Consider the following 18,969-nt stretch of genomic DNA (forward strand, 5'->3'; position numbering starts at 1 on the left):
ATGAGGCGTCTATCCTTTTTATTGTCTGTCGATCCCGACAGGAGGCACCAACACACTTCTCACCATGAGGACCCGAATCGTGTCGGCGACTGCAATCCTTCCCCTCTTCCATAACCTTGGTAGGAGAAGATTTGCAGAGCGCAAACGGGTTGGTTTGATCTTGGCCCTTTTCTCGACGCCTCTAAGTAACTGTAACGGTCGTCGACGGGCCGTATCCGCGTTCCTCTCTCCGACCAACACATTATCGTCGACCAAAACGCCATCTAAATCCTTTCTTTACTATTCTACAAAGAGTCGGACTTCCAGATCGGTCACTGAATTGCTACGATTACGTGCGTCGTCACTGTGTTTGCGATCCCCAAAGTCCACGAGGACTCTTAGTGTCATGTCTTTGGGTGCCGTATCGACCGAGTCGTCGGAACGACTCGTCACTACCGTAACGGATCACGCCCGCACCATGGCCGACGCGGCGATTCATTCCGTCGACCCCGTTACGGCTGTGCGCGATCACGTCCGAAAATTGGTGGATCTATCATCTACCGCTGCTGCCAACCACACATCCAAACCCGGTACGAAAGCTACACTCTTGCACATTGGGATCGACCCACACAACATGGTAAACCTCTCTCTGTCGGACTACGATCATATCCTCGTTGTAGCCTTTGGAAAGGCGTCCTCTGCCATGGCTACTGCCTTGTTGGAACGTCTTACCGAGGGCCAACCAGCGACAAACCAATTGCCCTCGATCTCCGGCCTCGTGATTGTCAAGGACGGGCACGCCACACCACAACAACTCGAGATACTGCAACAATCACGGTACAACATTTCAGTCCGAGAAGCCTCCCATCCCGTTCCGGACCAACGGGGTGTGGACGCTTCTCGCAAATTGCTCGACCTGGTACACACATATGCTTCACCACGAACCCTGGTATTCGCACTCTTGAGTGGCGGTGGGTCGGCCTTATTTTGTGCCCCGCACGAATCGCTCACTCTGCTGGATTTGCAGCAAACAAACCAGGCTTTGTTGCAGTCCGGTTGGTCCATTACCGACATGAACGTGGTACGCAAACGTCTCGAAACGGGCAAGGGTGGACGCCTCGCGGCGGCGGCCCATCCCGGAACCGTGGTAAGTCTAATATTGTCCGACGTATTGGGCGATCCACTCGACCTCATCGCCAGCGGTCCCACCGTACCGGACACCAGTACCTGGTCCGATGCTTGGGCCTTGGCTGAAACGCTCCCCGAAAAGGCCTTGCCCGATGCTGTGCGACGATTGATGCGTGCGGGGGTCGACGGGCACTTGCCGGATTCACCCTCCCCGTCACACGGCGTTTTTGCCCGAGCCGTGACGTGTCTCGTGGGCAATAACGCCAAGGCCGTAACGGCAGCTGCCACTACCGCGCAACGCCTTGGATATCACCCCGTAATTCTGGGGACGCGAACGGAAGGTGAGGCCCGGCAGGTTGCACGATGGCTAGTACAGCTCGCCCAACACTTGGCTCTACCCGAAACGCCATCCAAACAATTTTCCTTGGCCTCATTGCCAGCGGCGTTGATTTGCGGCGGCGAAACGACCGTCACTTTGCCCGAACAGAGTCAAAAGCATGGGAAGGGAGGTCGCAATCAAGAATTGGCTCTAGCCGCCGCTTTGGAACTACAACGCGTGGGTTTGAACAGTAAAAACGATGTTGTAGTCGTGGTTGCCAGTGTGGGAACGGACGGAACGGATGGTCCCACGGATGCAGCCGGTGCCATTGTGGATGGCCACACAGTGGACAGATTGCCTGGCGACGCATTGCTCGCTTTAGAAACGCACAATGCGTATCCGTATTTGGCGCAAACGGATGCAAATGGCCGGTCCCCTTTACTTAAGGTACGTCGCTCGGCTGGACAAACATACGTTTTACTGGAACATACTAGGAATGCATCGACGGTATCTGGTGGAATTTATGGACTAGTAATTCTAACTTGTTGGATTCAATTCTTTTACCGTGATAGACCGGCCCGACGGGAACCAATGTGGCTGACGTTTATCTTGTTCTGATTCAGAAAAGTCGCCTGAAGTGACATACGCGATTCTCATTGATGCATCCTTTCTGCGCATAACATAAACGAAGATCACGAAGCTTCGTTTGTACATTCTGTTTCTTTCTTGGCTTCCATGGATTGTAATTTGCTCTGAATACCGTCAATCTCAACCTTGGCGACCAAAGCATTGATGTTGTCACCCCTACACCGCCACATCGAAAGGCACATTTTGCGATGATACTGATCATCATATCCCTCCAATACTACAACGAACGATCCGACAGCAATCGGTCGGATAGCGCTGCTGAATTCGTCCGAAAAGATAGCCAAGGAAGTGGGATCCGTCTGCAAGCAGTTCACAAAATCGTCCTTACTAGCAATGAATTTGCGAGCCGACATGTGCGGGGCAATAAAGTGTACTCCTTCTTGCGCAACTCGATATTTGCAGTCGCATTCTTTATTGTTCCGGACAAAAGCTTTGAGACCGGAATTAATCATGGTCACACGGTCCTGAATACCCAGATCAATCAACGCGCGAACTTGAGCCCCAATGTAGTAAATGACCTTGGCGTCACCTCCTGCTCGAGTCATGAATTGGTCGCGGCAGAACTCGGGACCCGTCAAGCCGTAATACTCAACAATTGGATCTAAAACGCCACCCTCTACGGGCACGAAGTCGTCCTTACCCTGGTCCTTATCGCTGATTTTGTTGCCTTTGGCGCGCTCGTCCGGATCCCCTACATCCTCGTCATCGTTATCGCCGTCCTCTTTATTGCCGTCATTCAAAACTTCTTGTTTGGTGTTGCTGTTTTCTGTTGGCGAAGTGTCATCTTCGTCATCGTCTTCTACCCGGGCTTTCTTTACGGGAGGCTCAGCTTCGACCACCACAGTCGAGTCCGACGCACGTTGTACTCGACGGTCCTTGGCACTGATGGTACCTTTTTTGCGTAGCAAGGCAACGAAAAATCCGCCCGTATCATTGTCGTGGGCGTAACACCGGAGGCACCTATCGAGGTGGTAAGTGTTGGCTTCGTCTATAGTTGGTGGGAAACAAGATTCCTTGACCCGACGCTGCAGACTCTCAGGAACATCGGTCATGGAGTGGTATTCTTCGAGTCCAGCCTGTTTGGCCATTTCCAGCAATTCGACCTGATTCATGCCGGTCGGTTCGAACCGTTGATCAACCATGTCACGATCTGCCTTGACTTCGTCTCTTTCTTCTTCGTTGTCATTGTCGTCCATGTTCTCACGTTTCGGAGACGCCGTGGAATTCATATCGGGCTCAATCGGCTCCTCAATGGTAGAATTATTGCTCTTCTCCACGTTGCCTACGCCATTCGCCAACAGAGTTTGATCACTACCATCAACAGACGAATCCACTGGGGTACTGATGAGGTTTTGAGAAAGTTTGCTCTCCGTTGTTTGCTGCTGTTCGCGTTCCCATTTTTTCTGTGCGTTTCGTTTGTTGCGCTGGGACTTCATATCCCGTCGGGATTTATTTTCACTCAGGACCTTCCAAGCGGACCATCCTGGTCGGGTGCGAAAGCCTTGTAGCGTGATAGGCACGAGCTCCAGTTGTCCTTGGCCCCGTCGTAAGAGTTCGGCCACAACGGCTTCGTTTTCCATTGGATTCATACTACAGGTGGAGTAGCACAGATCCCCACCGACGCGGAGTAGCTGTGAGGCCCCTTTCCAGGCTATCTCCACCTGTAGAGTGTGCAAACCGAGCGCCCCCACCTGCGTCCATGTCTTCCATACGCCAATATTTTTACGGGACGTGCCGTCGCCGCTGCAGGGGGCGTCGGCTAGAATTTTGTCGAACTGTGTGACGGCGGGGAAGAACTGGGCGTCGCAAGCCGTTATCATGACAACCGGATTGACGTGCATGATTCGGCGGAGTTGATGAGTCAACATGTAAGCCCGCTGCGGGTTTGCGTCATTGGCGACGAGACAACCCCGCGGACCGTCGAGTTGTTCGAGAATTTGTGAGGTTTTGGATCCGGGAGCGGCGCACATGTCGAGAACGCTGTCGTTGGGTTGAGTGTTAAGGACGACGGGTGGGATCATGCTGACCGTTTCTTGACGCGTAATGTGCCCGCAGTCCGTTTCGGCCTTGAGCCACTCGTGCAGGGCTTGGAGCTCGGGGTGTTTGCGAATCTTGGTGCGATCGAAACCGAGTTGGAACGCGTGCGGGAGAAATTGGAGCTTGCGGATTGCCGAAACGCCGTCTTCTAGCGTCGGCGTCTGGGCCAACAAGGTATCCAAATCGGCTTCCATTTTCTGGCGCAGTTCCGGCGAGACATCCTTGGCGATGCGAAAACTACTGGGCAGGATACTGGCAATCGCGTTCCGCCAGGCCAACCGCTCCCGCGTAAACTCTGCGACGGTATTGCAAGGCACGAGCTCACCCTGTTCGTTCCATCGGTGATCGTGTACGCCTTGTGCTGCATAGTAGGCTTCCAACTTGAAATTCCCCGCGTCCACAACCGTTTGCACGTAGGTTTCCCCGTCACGGCGACCCGGACCTCCTCCCCCGCGACCTGGACCTCCACCCCCGCGTCCTCCCGCTGCACGACCGCCCTTTTTCTTCCAACGCTTCGACTGTCGACCCATCCTTGTAGCACCGCTGTATTTGTGTGCGTGTAGTGTATGCGCGTTTTGTAAAGTGTCAACGTTGATACTCCCAATGGAACAAATTCGAGCGACGGAGATCCGAGTCGATTGACTTATATGACTGCGCACGATATGGTCTGACTTTTGATTGATGAAATGGAATTGCCCTCGTCCTTCATTGTTTCGCTTGGCGAGGAACACTGTGGGGAATCTATTTGGGCCGAGAACCTGATTGGGCAATAGACGAAATTGTCGCAATAGGCGCACTGTTTACTGCTTTCTATATGTCTGGACGTCACTGTTACGAGCGACCTTTTGAGAAAGAAAGGATGGTTCCGGTATGCATCCTACCATGACCAAAGAAAATATGCAAGAGCCAACAGCGGTTACAAGTTGTACGACACCTGAAACTCCCTGGAATGCAGGATCTCTTGGAAGAAGCAGAAGGAACATTCGCGACAGAGTCAACAGTTAAGGAGCTTCGTTGTCCGTTCGTGTTGGAGTTGTGGGACGAAGCTCGTGCCGTTCGGTGGGATTATGCCGATGGCGAACGCGTGTACTATCGACCGAAGCAACGTTCAGGGGTAGTGCGGAAGCGTCGTCGGCCCGTTGAGGATTTCAACGTAGACCATTCTTTGTACAAGCCGGACAGCTGGAGTATCCTCGTCGACGGCCGCGTCAAGCCCAAGTCCCTGACCGACTGTTCCAAATTGCTACCGCTGACCGCGTCGTTCGGATCGCTGCTGGTGCGGGTCGTTCCCGATACGGCATCGTTTCGTCACTGGGCCGTGGCTTGGTCGGGACCGACTGATCGCGTCCTGGAGATTGGTTGTTCCACCGGTCAGACGAGTCGCGCCTTCTGGAAAGCCAGGGTCTCGTCGTGGGTTGGTATGGACACCTCGTCCGACATGGTGCAGCGAACCCGCATCGCGCTTCAACAACAAGACACCGCCACTGGTTCCGCACGGGCCAACTACCGCGTTTGTCATTGCGACGCCTTGTTGCATCCGAATCAAGCCGAACTGGAAGCGAGGCAGTTTGGTCCACCAACTCTTGTATTCGTGGATATTGGCGGCAACCGGAATTTGTCCGGCGTGGTCCTAATGTTGGACTGGGTCTTAACGCGGTCCGTTGGGGTTGAGAAGCGCAGTAGTGGTGAGAGACAGCCAACACGTCTTGTGCTCGTGAAGAGTCAAGCACTGGCACGGGCCTTGTCTTTGTTTCATACTGACAACAATCGTACGCTTCCAGAAAGCCCGAATGAGAATCTGGCGTCCCAAGAGTTTTGTCGCCGTTGGTTTGAGGACCAACTGCGACAGGCACAAACCGCTACTCTGCCTCGGCACCCTCTGCAAGCGTCGTTGGTGTACAGCCCCATTTCTGCTACGCAACCCATCTGTCGATATCACAATTACAGTACCTGCCAAAAGGTCGAGACCTGTCCGTTGGATCATCGACATTGTCACTTGTGTCAACGGCCCGGTCATATTGCGCTCCGCTGTCCTGTCCTTCGGGCAGACATTGTCAAGCCTTTCCTACAAAAATGACACGCGGCGCATGCCAAGTGCGGATAAGCGAGAAGGTCACGTGTCCCTCTTACCGAAACGACGGCACCGGCGTACTACGTGAGGCGACGACATTGCAAGTTCTACGCGTCGGACATTAGGTCAGTGTGAGGAAAGGAAGTGTTACGTATCAGAAACAATATCAAGCGAGGAAGTAAATGCAATAGTAAGGATTGTATTGGTTCACGCGTCGCAGACTCCTTCCCTTTTGGTATAGAGAAAGATTTTCATTGCCGTCGAACTGTTTTTGGTACCCAAGTACGCCAATCACCTCTTGCGATACGAAGAGTATTTTTTCATCATTTCCGCCACTGTTTCCTGGCCTTTTTGCTCCCATTCTTGACGATTGCTGAGTGCGTAGATGAGGTATTCGTCACTCGACATACCGAAGACGCCAATATCGCGCAACTTGTTGGCCAGCGGAATGATGTAACTGTCGAAAAAACGAAGTTCCCCCTCGTACCAAAACGTTGACGGATCAGATGCCATACGCCCTTCCGTATACGCCAAGTACGTTTCGTGGAACAGGTGCTCGTTCCATTTGCGATATACATGCCAGTGCTGCATTGTGTGCGACACATCGGACGCCTGGATAATATGCTCTATTAATATGGTGGCTTTGAGATCGTTTCCAAAAGTTGTGTCTGGATGGCTTTCGTAAAATGCCATTCTCCACCGCTTCGTACGCAGCTCGTTGAGTTCCCTGTCAAAAATGTCTGTGGCTAGCACCGTGTTGACGATCACCTGACGGAATCGCATCATCTCATCTCGGTTGTGGAAGAGGCAGGTACGGAGCTCCTTGAATTGTGACGACATCAGGAGCCCCCAAGAAATGTCCAACGAGTTTTGTTCAGCGACACTCTTGCCCCGGTAGACCTCTGCCATTTCACGTTCCTCCTTTATGAGCTGGACGTTGGAGACACCACGATGGTCTACGTCGTGGATTAAAGCCGAAAACACTATGCCAAACAGTGTCAGCGGGTCTGAGTAGATCCCATGTGTAAACTCGTGGAGGCGTAACGCCAGGCCGCCTGAACCTCCATTTATTTCGTCGGGTCTCCAATAGGGTGAAATGATCTTCTTGAGGAGTTTGTTTACCGACATTGCGACATGACAGGCATGCTCAAAATTGTGAAAGGCGTTCTCTCTGTACGTGGATGCGATAATAGAGACGTACTCGCGAAGCTGTTGAACAAAGTTAGCGTCAAGGTGAACAACAGATTCGTCAGCGTTTTTCGAACCCGCTTCATGATCGAATTGTGGAAGGGATACAGCTCCTGTGGCTTCGTCCAGGCATGTTTTACCTTCGGGCGTTTCGTAGAAGAGGTCGAAACACCGGTCTGGCTTGGTTTGAAGAACACCACGCCTTGAAATCTGCAAGGAAGCAGAGAATGTTAGGTGAGAAGTGGACATGATTTACTGTTTGTCTTAGCCTACGGCAAATCCGCACGTACAATCTTTCTTGCATACTCAGCGAGGAGCTCGACGATCCAATCGATAAGGCGGTCTTGCTTGGCAACCAATGCGTAGCTCTTTCTAAGGGGTTTGTCACCTATCTCATACTGGAATTGTGGATTCGAAGCATCTTCTGTTTCGCTTGAGCAATTGCTTGATCCCTCCTTGACACGAGGTTGAAGCCAAAAAGTTGTTAAAGTGCCTTTGCCCTTGGCCTCGACAGAATCCGGGCGCTGTTTGATCCAATGCGCTTTCCCGCTAGCTATAATGAGATCTGCAGTGGACTGTGAAATCTGAATTTTACCTCGCACGCCGGTGCTGTTGAAGTGTGATCAATTTGATTTAGAGTCTGCTTTGACAATTTGATTATTTGTATACACAATGTCCGTACCTCTCCATTCGGGCAGCAGTGTTGACAGTATCACCAAAGAGCTGGAAACGAGCTCGGTCCCCTCGAAGAACACCTGCTGTGACCGCACCGCTGTGAAGACCCACGCGCCTAAAAATATACAGAAAGACTGAACATGTGAAAGTTGACAAACTCTTTGAAAGCAACGTGAAGTAATGCAGACATACATGGAAAGTTCTCCGGTATCAGGCCCCAATGAGACTTCCAGATCCTTCGTAACCTGATGCATTTTGATAAGGCATTCCCAAGCAAACCTTGCCATGACCACCGCATGCTTCTCCTGCACTTCAGGAAGCCCAGCGACAGCCACATCTAAGTTCACGGAAGCTTTCTGTTAGTGAATCGACCATGACAAAGGGAAGAGGGAGGTATTACTTACACGAATCACCGATCGTTTCAACCTTGAAAACCTTGCGACGGTTTGCGATAGCATCAAATGCCTGGTACACTGCTTGAAGGAGTACAAAGACTTGAGCAGGGTCACGTGAAGACGACCATGCGGTAAAGCCAGCGATATCCGCAAAAAGGACAGTGCAGTTTGGGAAGAGATCGGCAATAGGATCGTGCTGATCGTAGTTGTTGCGCTCGGCTCCATTGAAAAAAGAGTTCATCTGGCTGTTCGCACCAGTCGATACCTGAGTCCTAGCTTTTTCATTGGCTTCTAAAAGACGATCTTGGACTGATTTCGGAAACATTGAAGAGACAATTGCACTTGTTTGAACTGCTTTTCGTAATACAATTTTCTGCCGTCGTTCAACAAAGCGGTCGTACATGATGAACATGAAGACAGTAAAGACGAAAATCAGGGCAACGGCAAGAGTGACGACTAGTGGAGTCAGGGTGATAAAGTTGCTTCTGAACTTTGCCGTTGGGTAAACGCTTATGCTAAACGGGCATTCACCTTCATACAACGGCAGACCATTCAGCGTTCCGTCAACAGTATTCTCCACAGATAAAAGGCTCGCGTTTTTCGACGTATTTTCAAAGGCTACTTCATGGTGGTCCTGTGAAATGTACAAGAAAACGTATAGAACACCGATGAGGCTCTAGATCTCCTTTTCGTCCCTCTCATTGTTGTCTACTTACACCATTGCCGATAGAATTGACATTTCTCCCTTCGATTTCATATGTAAAGGACCCGTAACACGGATTTTCCAACACGACGTGAATGCCTTCAATATTTGTAGGAAGCAAGTTTTTGAAAAGAGAGGCCCAGTGCATTGTTGCTACGATTACAGCAACTGGTTCATCTTTTTTTTTTTCAAAGACCTGAAAACGGGTACAAACAAGGTGCTCAGAGGGTCACCCTTGTAATTTACGTACTCCCCCTCCGTGATGCTTAAGAGCTTGGAATAGAAGAGCGTATAGAAGGATGATTCAGTGTCATTGCTTGCAGCCGGAGCGCTTTCAAGCCTTCCAAAGACCGCGGATCTGGTCTCAAGACAGGTACGAGCACTTTCCGCCTTTTCTTGATCATTCAGAATGTCAACATTTAGCAGGCTTTCTTCTAGAATCGGAGATGTTTGCCAGTATGGAAGAAAAGGACCTTCTCCCAAACTGTTTTCGTAGGATACATTTTCATTCAATGATGAAATTAAAGGAGCTCCAGCGATAATGGTAGACGCGTTGCCTGATGGAGCAAATTGGCTTAACCCCATTTGCTCTTGGTAGAGAAAGCCTTCGTCAATCCAATTGGATGCATTGCTTGACACAAAGCTCTCCCACTCGCTTCGATCAGTCTGACTGATCAATGGTGCGATAGCGACAAAGAGAGCCTGGGCCTGGTTTCGAATCGAGGTTGAACGCTCCTGAAAAGAAGACAAGGCTACAAACGGCCAATGTTGATGATGATCGACGCCATGCGCGCTTGCCGCTATAGCCAAAGAACTCACAGCGCCAATTCTCTGTTGAGGGATTCCTTCGAAGGCATCAACAATTCGTTCAGCGATACCTTCAAATTGGTTTTCAAACTCTTGGTGTTCTGAGGTAGAGATCATGAGAAAAATAGAAGCAGAGACTGCCATGGCGGCTGCAAACAAAACCAGAATTACTGTGACACGGAGACGGAAAACGTCCTCAGATTCCTGCTTGGATAAGATTTGTCTCGCTTCATCATCCGACCGTCCGCCATTACTGGAAGATTTTTTGCTTTCGCTTTCGGAACTTGCCTGGGACAGCTCGTCGAAGCTCACCACAGTTTCCTGACCGTGTGAAGACATGAACTTATCCGCGATGGGCTCAGGTATTACGTGCCAAAGGACTGCTAAAAGATATATTCATGGAATAATCATCAGTCATTGAATGGAAGTGCATTCGGCGCAAAGGCGAAAGCATGAACTTACATTAGCTTACGTTCGCCAAGAAATTCTGTTGTAAAACACAACTTTTTCTTGGGTCTTTCGAGTACGACAACCAAATCGAGTCGATGAAGACGGGAAAGATGCCAATGGATGAACGGCCCTGTATAGAATTGATTTTCAGTCAAAAGCTTATCTTATATCGCGGAAGGAGTGGAAAAGTGAAAGTTATTTGCGTTGTCGAAGAAGGAAGAAATGAACGGGAAGTTGTTTGTGTTGGATTTCTTACAGTTAGTTGTTGACCACGTGGGTCTTGCTCAAAAAGTCATTGCAAATCGTCAGGTCTTCTTGAACTAAGCGTGTCCTCATATATATCGACAAATTCGGGCATTAATGATATTAACTTGACATTCAAAGTCATTGCTTTGACATACATTGTTCTATGACCAAAGTGCTTGGACAAGGAACTTAAATATATTTCCGATGCCAAATTTAAAGGCAAGAAGAGGAGCAAGTTGCCAAACGAATCCTGACGTATGCCGTCTCGAGATCGTGTCACCTTATTCTTCGTGGCAACACCTGCAAACGCTTCAATGGGGTTTATTTCATGCGGAAATCAATCCAGCAAGAAAATCCTTGGCTTCGCTTCACTCTGCTTTATTGCCCGCCCCCTTTCTCTCTTAAAGCCTACGTTTGCTGTTCCTCAACATTTTACTGCAAAGCATTGGAGGTTCTTGCTTTTGGCTACATCGTATCCCAATACAGGTTTTGAGAAGGGCCCAAAACCACAAACTTTGTCACTATTGCTGACACAAGTATCTTTGTGTAGACGATGAGATGCCGTCATGGCAAGTAAAGATTCAAAATTTTGAAGTTAGCAGTGATGCGCTGTTGTGACGAAAAGCATCGATTGTAGCATCACTCTTTGAGTTTGGTCAACAAAGTTCTCATGAAAATTCACCTGCATTTAGTTTCTGGAATGTACCACCATGGGGAACTTTTCCCAAACACTGCGTGCTTACTAATGCCTAAATTCTTCAGGTCTACTAGAGTTAACTTACAGTTAAGTAAGGATGAGACAGCAGAAGCAAAGACAACAGAGTACACGCGCCTTTCTTTTGCCTTTGAGATAAAGCCATTTGGTTTTCTTGTTTAACGTCATTTAACTATCTGCTTAAATAACGTTGTTTTCCGAGTGTCATAGAGACTTGCACCTACCGCGCCCAAATTGTGGAATACTAGGAATCGCCGTGATAGCAGCGACATAGCAATACACAACGGATTTTCCGCAACAGATTCGACTGGATGCCCTCGCAAACAAAGAACCGACCATGGCGTTCTCTGCAATGCCGCTACGTACGGCTAACGATCCAACTTGTGTGCGGGTCGCTGTTCGTGTCCGCCCACTGACGAGTCAAGAGATCGGGCAGGGCGGGAAATCAGTCCTCAAAGTTACGGCGCCAGAAATTCGCCTGGGTGAACGGCGATTTACCTACGATGCCGTCTTTGATGATGATGTTACGCAGCAGGACTTGTATCAGCAAGTTTCGGCTCCGCTGTTGACGAGCTTTGTTGATGGCTACAACGCGACTGTACGTACTAGCTAGTTCGCCACCAGGTTTGCAGCACTGTTTGCCTCACACCTCGAATTTGACATGCTTTCAGATTATGGCCTATGGGCAGACTGGTTCGGGAAAGACTTTTACGATGGGGAGCGAAGCTCACACCGAGCTGGAAGTAGGAATTAACACCGGCTTGATTCCTCGCTTTATGCACGGACTTTTCACGAGTTTGCAAAGCAAAAAAGACGCTTCCGACCTCGAACACTCCAACAACAGCCTGATCGACTATCATCTGCAGGCTTCATTTCTGGAAGTCTACGGCGAAGATGTACACGATCTCTTGGATCCAAGGCGCCATTCTCTGCCTCTACGAGAAGATTCCAGCGGCGCTATCGTTTGCAACGGGCTCACGCATCGGGGCGTACAGACAGCTCAAGAGGTCTTGAACGTGTTGCACGAGGGGACCTTGAACCGCACCACTGCCGCAACGCTCATGAACTTGACGAGTAGTCGATCCCACGCCGTTTTCACCGTCACTCTTGCACAAAAATACTGTCGAGATGGAGTGGACGTATCGGTGAGCAGTCGCTTTACCTTTGTTGACCTGGCGGGCAGTGAAAGAATGAAAAAGACTGGAGCTCAGGGGGAACGCGCTCGGGAGGGTATCAAAATTAACGAAGGTCTTCTCGCGTTAGGAAATGTCATCAATGCTTTAGCAGAAAACAAGAAAGCTCACGTTCCCTACCGCCAGTCCAAACTGACGCGCTTGCTACAAGATGCTCTGGGTGGAAATAGCCAGACGCTCTTTTTGGCCTGCGTTTCACCATCGGACACAAACGCCTCCGAAACCTTATCCACTATGCACTACGCCAATCGGGCCCGCAATATTCAAAACGCTCCCGTGCAGAATATCGATGCGGGTTTGCTGGAGTTGCAGCGCTACAAGGCTCTGACACACGTGCTTCAAGCGGAACTCGTCAAGAGAGCTTTCGGTGTGCTTAACGAGAACTCCAACGTCGGTGAGGTCGAAGATGTATTGCTGGAACGTCCAGACGTCGTAGAGTACCTGCAACATCTACAAGCTGTGGCGCAGGAGAAGCAAGCCTCGGTGTGTGTGACTGTTTCCCCGTCAACAGCAGCTACTATGCAGATGACTTCACCACGTGCCAAGGGCAAGACTGTTTCCATTGTCCAGTATTCTTCCCCTCAACCAAATATTGCTCCTGGTGGATCAGACAGTGATAAATCGGTCTTGGAACAATTTGACTCGGCCTTTTTGGATGAAGTGAACCCAGATGAAGAAATGGCGATTCTCGATCAGCTCCTGGAGCTTCAACAACGCGACCACGAGTTTGGAAAGGAAAAGCAGAAGGATGATGCCGAACTCAAGCAAATGGAGGGCGAGCTGGCCGAGCAACAGACAATGCTTCTGCAATTGCGCGAAAGTCTTCGGGTATATCACGACATGAAAATAAAATACGAAGCACTAATGGCAGAGGTTGGACAACTCGAGGCGGAAAAGGCGCAGTTAGCAGAACAGCTCGACAAGGCTGCAGCTGATCCGTCGAAAGGATGCTCCAAGGCCATTAAAAAAGAGCTCGAAATGGTGGAACAGTCATTGGCTCGGGCGCGGAATGAAACTCGAAAGCACCGACAACTATATCGTAAGGCTGAACAGGAAGCACAAAGATGCAAAGTCATGGAACGCAAAATTTCGGAGCTTAAACATGGTCGAGCTAACTTGATAAAAAAGCAAAAAGAAGCCGCAACGCGACACCGAGAGTACACCGAAGCACGGACAAGAGAAATTGCAACTTTAAAACGGAAAGAACGTAACGCAGAGAAGCGTGTTGGCAAACTGCAGACTGAAGTCTCCGTCCACAAGAGGAACCTCGACAAACGGCAGACTTATATCACTAAACTGTCAACGAAGTTGAAGCAAACAGAGTCCCATTTGATGAAATTACTGTCGCTACGAAATCGAGAGCTTCGAGACCGTACTAGTGCGACGCCGCAAAACCGCCTTTCGCTTTGTCCAAGCGGTCGTCGGAGCTCGGTCGTTGTGAAAAAAAGTGGTGGAGAACATGAGTTTGCTTCGTTGAACGACGAAGTCATATCGTTGAAGTTCCTTATCGAAAGACTCGTTTCGGAGAGAGTGGGAAAAGTGGAAATTCAAGCAGAATATGAACAAAAGGTTGCCGAATACAGTCTAACGATGCGATCGATGGTAGAAGCTGTGAAGGATCTAGAGGAATCACGGAACAGTCGCTCCGAGCGCTTAAGTAATGATACAGAGGAAATGGTCCAAGAACATGAGCACGCGGTAGGGGAACTAGAGCTAAAGGTTGAGCTACTTGGGTCAGACCTAGAGAATCTCCAAACGCATCTTGATACGTTTGAAGACGGCGATGAAACTAAGAGTGGGTCAGAAGTCAAAAATCTTGTGGCCAACCAAAGTGCCCCAGTTCTTCGTACACTCCTCGTTGAGATTTGTGAAACTCTGACAGAAGCCGAGGTAGGTCGTGTATCACTTTTTGCTGAATCTCTGTAACAAATAAACTCACCGCTCATTTTTTAATAGATCGAACGAAAAAAAACTACGAATGCTGTAAGCCGAAAAGATTCCGCACTGCGATGTCTCGAAAACGAAGTTGATGCTCTCAACTCTCGACTGTTCGTTTTTACGAGAGAGCTGGCTGACCAAAGGCGTACTTCCGACAGTCAAACGGATCCACTAGAGACACTTGCCACCATACAAGCCCAGAATCTCTCTCTTACTAATCAAATAGAAGACTTGGTACGGGAAAGGTCTTTTCTGACGACGCAAACTGCAGATCTCCTTAAGCGTTTGCAAGTTGTCGATTTGGATTGCTTTGATGCGAAGGAACGGCTAGCGATGATGGAGGTCGCCTTGGAGCAAGTGGATGGCGTAGCAATGCCAGACCAAGTCCTGACAAAGATGCAGTCCCTTTGGCGCGAACTCGGAGTCTCGATAGACTCAAGGGCCTGCGTTCATACCGAGATTGAAAACTGTTTGGCTGATACGTGTAGCCGGAAACTTCGGGAAGTCTCGGAGCTGAAGGCGACGACAGAGGCAGACATTCTTAAGCTGGAGCAAGAGCTGCTGTCGATGCAAGCCTCTCTTGGAATCACGCCATCCGTAGACACAAAATTGGCGGAGTCTAGCCTGGTTGAAAAGCTTAGATCGCTTCGCCAGAAACATGCCGAGATTCGCCCTTCTTATGCTAATGCCGTCAAGCGTCGAGAACATTTCGCGAAGCAAGCTTCCGACCTATGTTCTGCGATGGAAATTAATGTGCAAGATTTACCCGCAGAGCTTCAGGATATCATTACTAAGACATCAACACCTGAAAGTGATCTGGCCTCTTGTCAGCTGAACGAGAATTTTCTTGATCAGTGCAATAAGGAAATTACGGCTCTTCGTGTCAAAAAGTCCGAGCGGCTCGTGAAGAATTCGGAGATCCATAAAAAGTGTTTTGTACTTTGTCGTGAAATGAACTTGATTGATTCAGATGTAGTCAGTCTTGTTACGCAGAGCGCAAGGCACCGGCTAAAAAGTCTTCCAGGATGGTGGACTTCCGACGCCATCAACTGCGTTTCCAGAGCTGTTGTTGCCGATGCCGGAGTCATTAGAACGACGTCTTCTTTTACCAATCATCTTAACATGGTGCACGAGGCATTGGAAAAGATCTCGAAGAGCCGTCGTGCATTGTCTGATAGACTTCGCGACATCATCGAGCGAACTCAGAAAACACTTCTCGAAACTGTTGAAGGAGAAGTCGAAGCGATCGACGCATACGCCAGCTTCCATGAAGCGCTTTTCCGTTTGCCTGCTCTGTCGAAAGAGTGCATTCAGGCCTGTATTACAGAGGTCAAAGCCCTTGTACCGGGAGTGGAAGCTATGACTCAAAGCGAGATCGAAGCCCTTACCGTGGTGTGGGAGGCTTTGAGCGTATCCTCCGGCGACCGAGGCAATTTCTGGAGCAGAATAGAAGAAAATTCGACGGAAATGCAGGCACTAGTTCTACGCCCTTTCGACGAGCTTTTGACTTTGTCGGCGTGCGATGGGGAACAATGGATACTCTCTGCAGTCAAGGACGTTACCAATCAATTCGTCGAATTGGAGACTCGGCTCTTTAAACTTCAAAGTATTCATGGCGAAGTTGAAAAGCTTCGGGCCAAACAGGAAGCCAAGAGCAGCATAATTTCACTTGATTCTGAGATTCGAATCCTTAGTGCAGAGCTAGCTGAATTTGAAGACAGCCAGTGCAACAAACAACGCCTTTTAAGCAAGAAATCTGGTAGCTCCAACTTACTCAAGGAGGAGCGCTTTCGCAAACAGATGCAGGGAAAATTTGCCGCAAAACTTGAGCAACTCTCATCGTTACTGAAGGCTTGGCTCAGCGACGAAGGAACAAACTTCCATTCCAACCTTTTGAGTTATGAAGTCAGCTCACTTTTACAGAGCTCTGAACATATGGACACCTGGGTCGAGCAAAGGACCGAGTTTATGCACCTCCGTACTGTCCAGGCAAAAAGTGCAATGAAGAGACCAAAGAGCGCTCAAGGGGAAGACCGTTTTTCACCGGTCAGTCGCAAACGCTCCGCTCGCTCCCAACTTCCCCAACCTGGTGAGTCAGTTTTGAAGAAGCCGAAGACTTCTGTGACGGATACTGCACAGCCACGACGACCTGCTACCTTCGCACGCGGTAGCAAGCGGAAGCCATCACCTGAAAACGTAGTGCCGACACAGGCACGCCTTACGAAAGCTTCGCGAACAACACGCACAGCTTCATCTTCTTCCTCCTCCAGTCGAAGCGCATCACCTAGTCCGGGCAAAGATATGGCTAAGGTAAAGAACATCCGCCGACAGCCGCTATCCCCAAAGCGAGTCCAGAGGCAAACTGATTCAAAGGCCACCAAAGCAAATTCGAAGCGTTTGACGTTGCCGCCCTTTGGCCATGTTTTGGAGCAGGCGTCGACCCCACGAAACATGAGCAAGGAAAACAGCACCGACATTGACTGAACTTATAACTATACAAAAAAAACGAAGTTTTTGATCGCTCTCTTTAGTATACATCGAATATTATTACTAGTGATCGCAAAAGCATAGCAGCACTCACTCAGTTTACATGCAAGTGCATAAATAAGGAGGTTCACAATCTAAATTCATCGCAACCCCATATCATTCAGCCACACCATGAGAACGCAAACATTGTCGGCTGATCCACGGCGCATCGCTTCGCGGGCGACGAACTTCGCCATATTCCTCCGGAGTACCAGTTTGTAGTTCTCGCGATCATCCTTGTGTAAGCTCTCTCGATCTAATTCCTGTTCCATCTGTCTATGCACATAAGAGATAACATCCTGACTCGTCATGACATCCCACAACCCATCCGAAGCGAGTAAAAAGAATTCATCGTCTTGTTCCTGCACAGGATAGTGTTGAATTTCGACTTGCCCAGATACGATGGGTTTGGCGTACCGATCGCCGATCGCTCGACTAAGACTCAGATTTCGGACTCGATGCACCTTGCTTATAAGATCCCATTCAATTGTTTCGCCCATGGCCAAGATACGCGCCTTCTCGCGATCATCATTTGGTTTGTGGTCTCGCGTGAGATCAACGGCGTTTTGATTACGCGACAAGATAGCCCGACTATCGCCAACGTTAGCCGACAGCAAAGTTCGCTTTCCTTCTTCCGATTCATGTACGACCACCACCACAGCTGTGCTTCCTTGATATTGCAAGCCATCATCTTCCAGAACATCCTGCTCCATTTCGTCGAAGGCATCCCGTAAGGCTGCCACGTGCGAAAGCACCGAACTCGCATCGGTCAATTCGTGTTGTTTGCGTGCGAGGGCGGCGCAAGTTTTGTTGTACAAATTAACCCGTAGCCGCTGGCTGACTCCTCCACCCCCGTGTCCGTCAAAGACACCAGCAAAACGGCCGCCGTTGGCTACTACGTATTCGTCTTCCATGGTCATGCGGCCTCCTTGAAGTGCGCGGACCGAAACCTGCAGGGTCCGGACAAGAAACAACCGCACAGAATAACGAAGAGGTCAGCAACTCAGTGAATAAATGAATACACGAAAAGCCATTCTCTGGGACGCAAATTCACTTACATCGTACGGTTTCTGACGCACACTTCCTCTCGTAACAGAGTTGCCACCCAATTGTACTACGGTAGCTGTTTCTATAGAACTCGCTGGATTTTCGGTGGTACTAGCACTAGTGGCAGCAGCAGATATAGACAAAGCCTTCCGGTTCGGTGATTTCGAGGGGCAATGCTCGCCGATCGAGTGCGCGACATCGGCGAACACGAGCGAGCCCAAGATACCGTTCGTCCCTTTGCCGTCCCCATCGTTACCTCCGCCGCCGTGCGATACCAACTTTGTGGGTTCAGACCAAATTGAAGAGACAACGAGTTGAGCAGGACTGTTTGGTGCAGGAATAGTGTGGTTATGGGGATCTTCAGAGGTAGCAGTAGTTGTGGGAAACGCCAAGACTAAGACGCTAGTAGTTAAGAGAGCCAGCGCGCTGGCGACGATTACTTCAGTGCATCGTGAATTCACTGGACGGTGGATGTAAAGTGACAATGAAGATACAGAGTTCGAGGAAAACCACACTTTCACTGATTGATGGGTTGCCCAGCTTGAATTAGCTGCCTCGAGCCCACGTACTCGTCTTTGTGCTACCAACGACGGGGAAGTGAATCGAGAGGAAGAGAGATGCGCCAGACGGTAGCTCATTCTAGGGTGCAACCGAGATTGGACTTAATCAGTAGAGTGTGTGTGAGCGGAGTATCAAACGGTAAGGATCAGATATATGTCAGATCAACCGACTCTATTGCCCGTTTCCCAATTCTGAATTCGTGTAGGTGAGTATGTTGCGTTGTTCGTGCGGTTTGTTTTGCTTTGTTCTGGATTGTGTTCTCTCCTCGTGACACCATACTCACCTTGACGACAGGCTGTCCGCGAACTGGTATGTTTTCATTCGTCGATACTGATCGTCTCTG

General features: G+C 49.6%; 6 protein-coding genes across 6 annotated transcripts; 3 read left to right on the forward strand and 3 right to left on the reverse strand.

Moving 5' to 3' along the window:
* Positions 1–64: 64 nt before the first annotated feature.
* PHATRDRAFT_56499 (predicted protein) lies at positions 65–2,701 on the forward strand (the record flags this gene model as incomplete). The annotated part of the gene is made up of 2 exons (XM_002182484.1): positions 65–1,873; positions 1,999–2,701. 2 exons carry the CDS (start codon positions 65–67, stop codon positions 2,065–2,067), a joined length of 1,878 nt encoding a protein of 625 aa, XP_002182520.1. The 3' UTR covers positions 2,068–2,701.
* Positions 1,994–5,402, reverse strand: PHATRDRAFT_48154 (predicted protein). The gene has a single exon (XM_002182634.1). The coding sequence runs from the start codon at positions 4,639–4,641 to the stop codon at positions 2,119–2,121; it is 2,523 nt and encodes an 840-aa protein (XP_002182670.1). The 5' UTR covers positions 4,642–5,402; the 3' UTR covers positions 1,994–2,118.
* PHATRDRAFT_48155 (predicted protein) lies at positions 3,063–6,188 on the forward strand (the record flags this gene model as incomplete). Its single annotated transcript, XM_002182485.1, has 1 exon — positions 3,063–6,188. The coding sequence occupies exon 1, from the start codon at positions 5,061–5,063 to the stop codon at positions 6,186–6,188; it is 1,128 nt and encodes a 375-aa protein (XP_002182521.1). The 5' UTR covers positions 3,063–5,060.
* Positions 6,189–6,473: 285 nt separating this feature from the next.
* PHATRDRAFT_38549 (predicted protein) lies at positions 6,474–10,289 on the reverse strand (the record flags this gene model as incomplete). Its single annotated transcript, XM_002182635.1, has 7 exons — positions 6,474–7,580; positions 7,661–7,979; positions 8,053–8,160; positions 8,238–8,382; positions 8,450–9,074; positions 9,157–9,339; positions 9,390–10,289. The coding sequence occupies 7 exons, from the start codon at positions 10,287–10,289 to the stop codon at positions 6,474–6,476; spliced, it is 3,387 nt and encodes a 1,128-aa protein (XP_002182671.1).
* Positions 10,290–11,845: 1,556 nt separating this feature from the next.
* Positions 11,846–12,830, forward strand: Pt-KIF4 (kinesin family-like protein; the record flags this gene model as incomplete). Its single annotated transcript, XM_002182486.1, has 2 exons — positions 11,846–11,959; positions 12,033–12,830. Coding segments are annotated over 2 exons (912 nt in total), but the record flags the coding sequence as incomplete, so codon positions are not given.
* Positions 12,831–17,008: 4,178 nt separating this feature from the next.
* PHATRDRAFT_48157 (predicted protein) lies at positions 17,009–18,866 on the reverse strand. Its single transcript, XM_002182636.1, has 2 exons — positions 18,077–18,866; positions 17,009–17,968 (listed from the first exon to the last, which is right to left on the reverse strand). The coding sequence occupies exons 1-2, from the start codon at positions 18,701–18,703 to the stop codon at positions 17,120–17,122; spliced, it is 1,476 nt and encodes a 491-aa protein (XP_002182672.1). The 5' UTR covers positions 18,704–18,866; the 3' UTR covers positions 17,009–17,119.
* Between the last annotated feature and the right edge of the window lie 103 nt (positions 18,867–18,969).

The sequence above is a fragment of the Phaeodactylum tricornutum genome, chromosome 16 (genome assembly GCF_000150955.2).
Source record: "Phaeodactylum tricornutum CCAP 1055/1 chromosome 16, whole genome shotgun sequence".
Classification (NCBI taxonomy): domain Eukaryota; phylum Bacillariophyta; class Bacillariophyceae; order Surirellales; family Neidiaceae; genus Phaeodactylum; species Phaeodactylum tricornutum.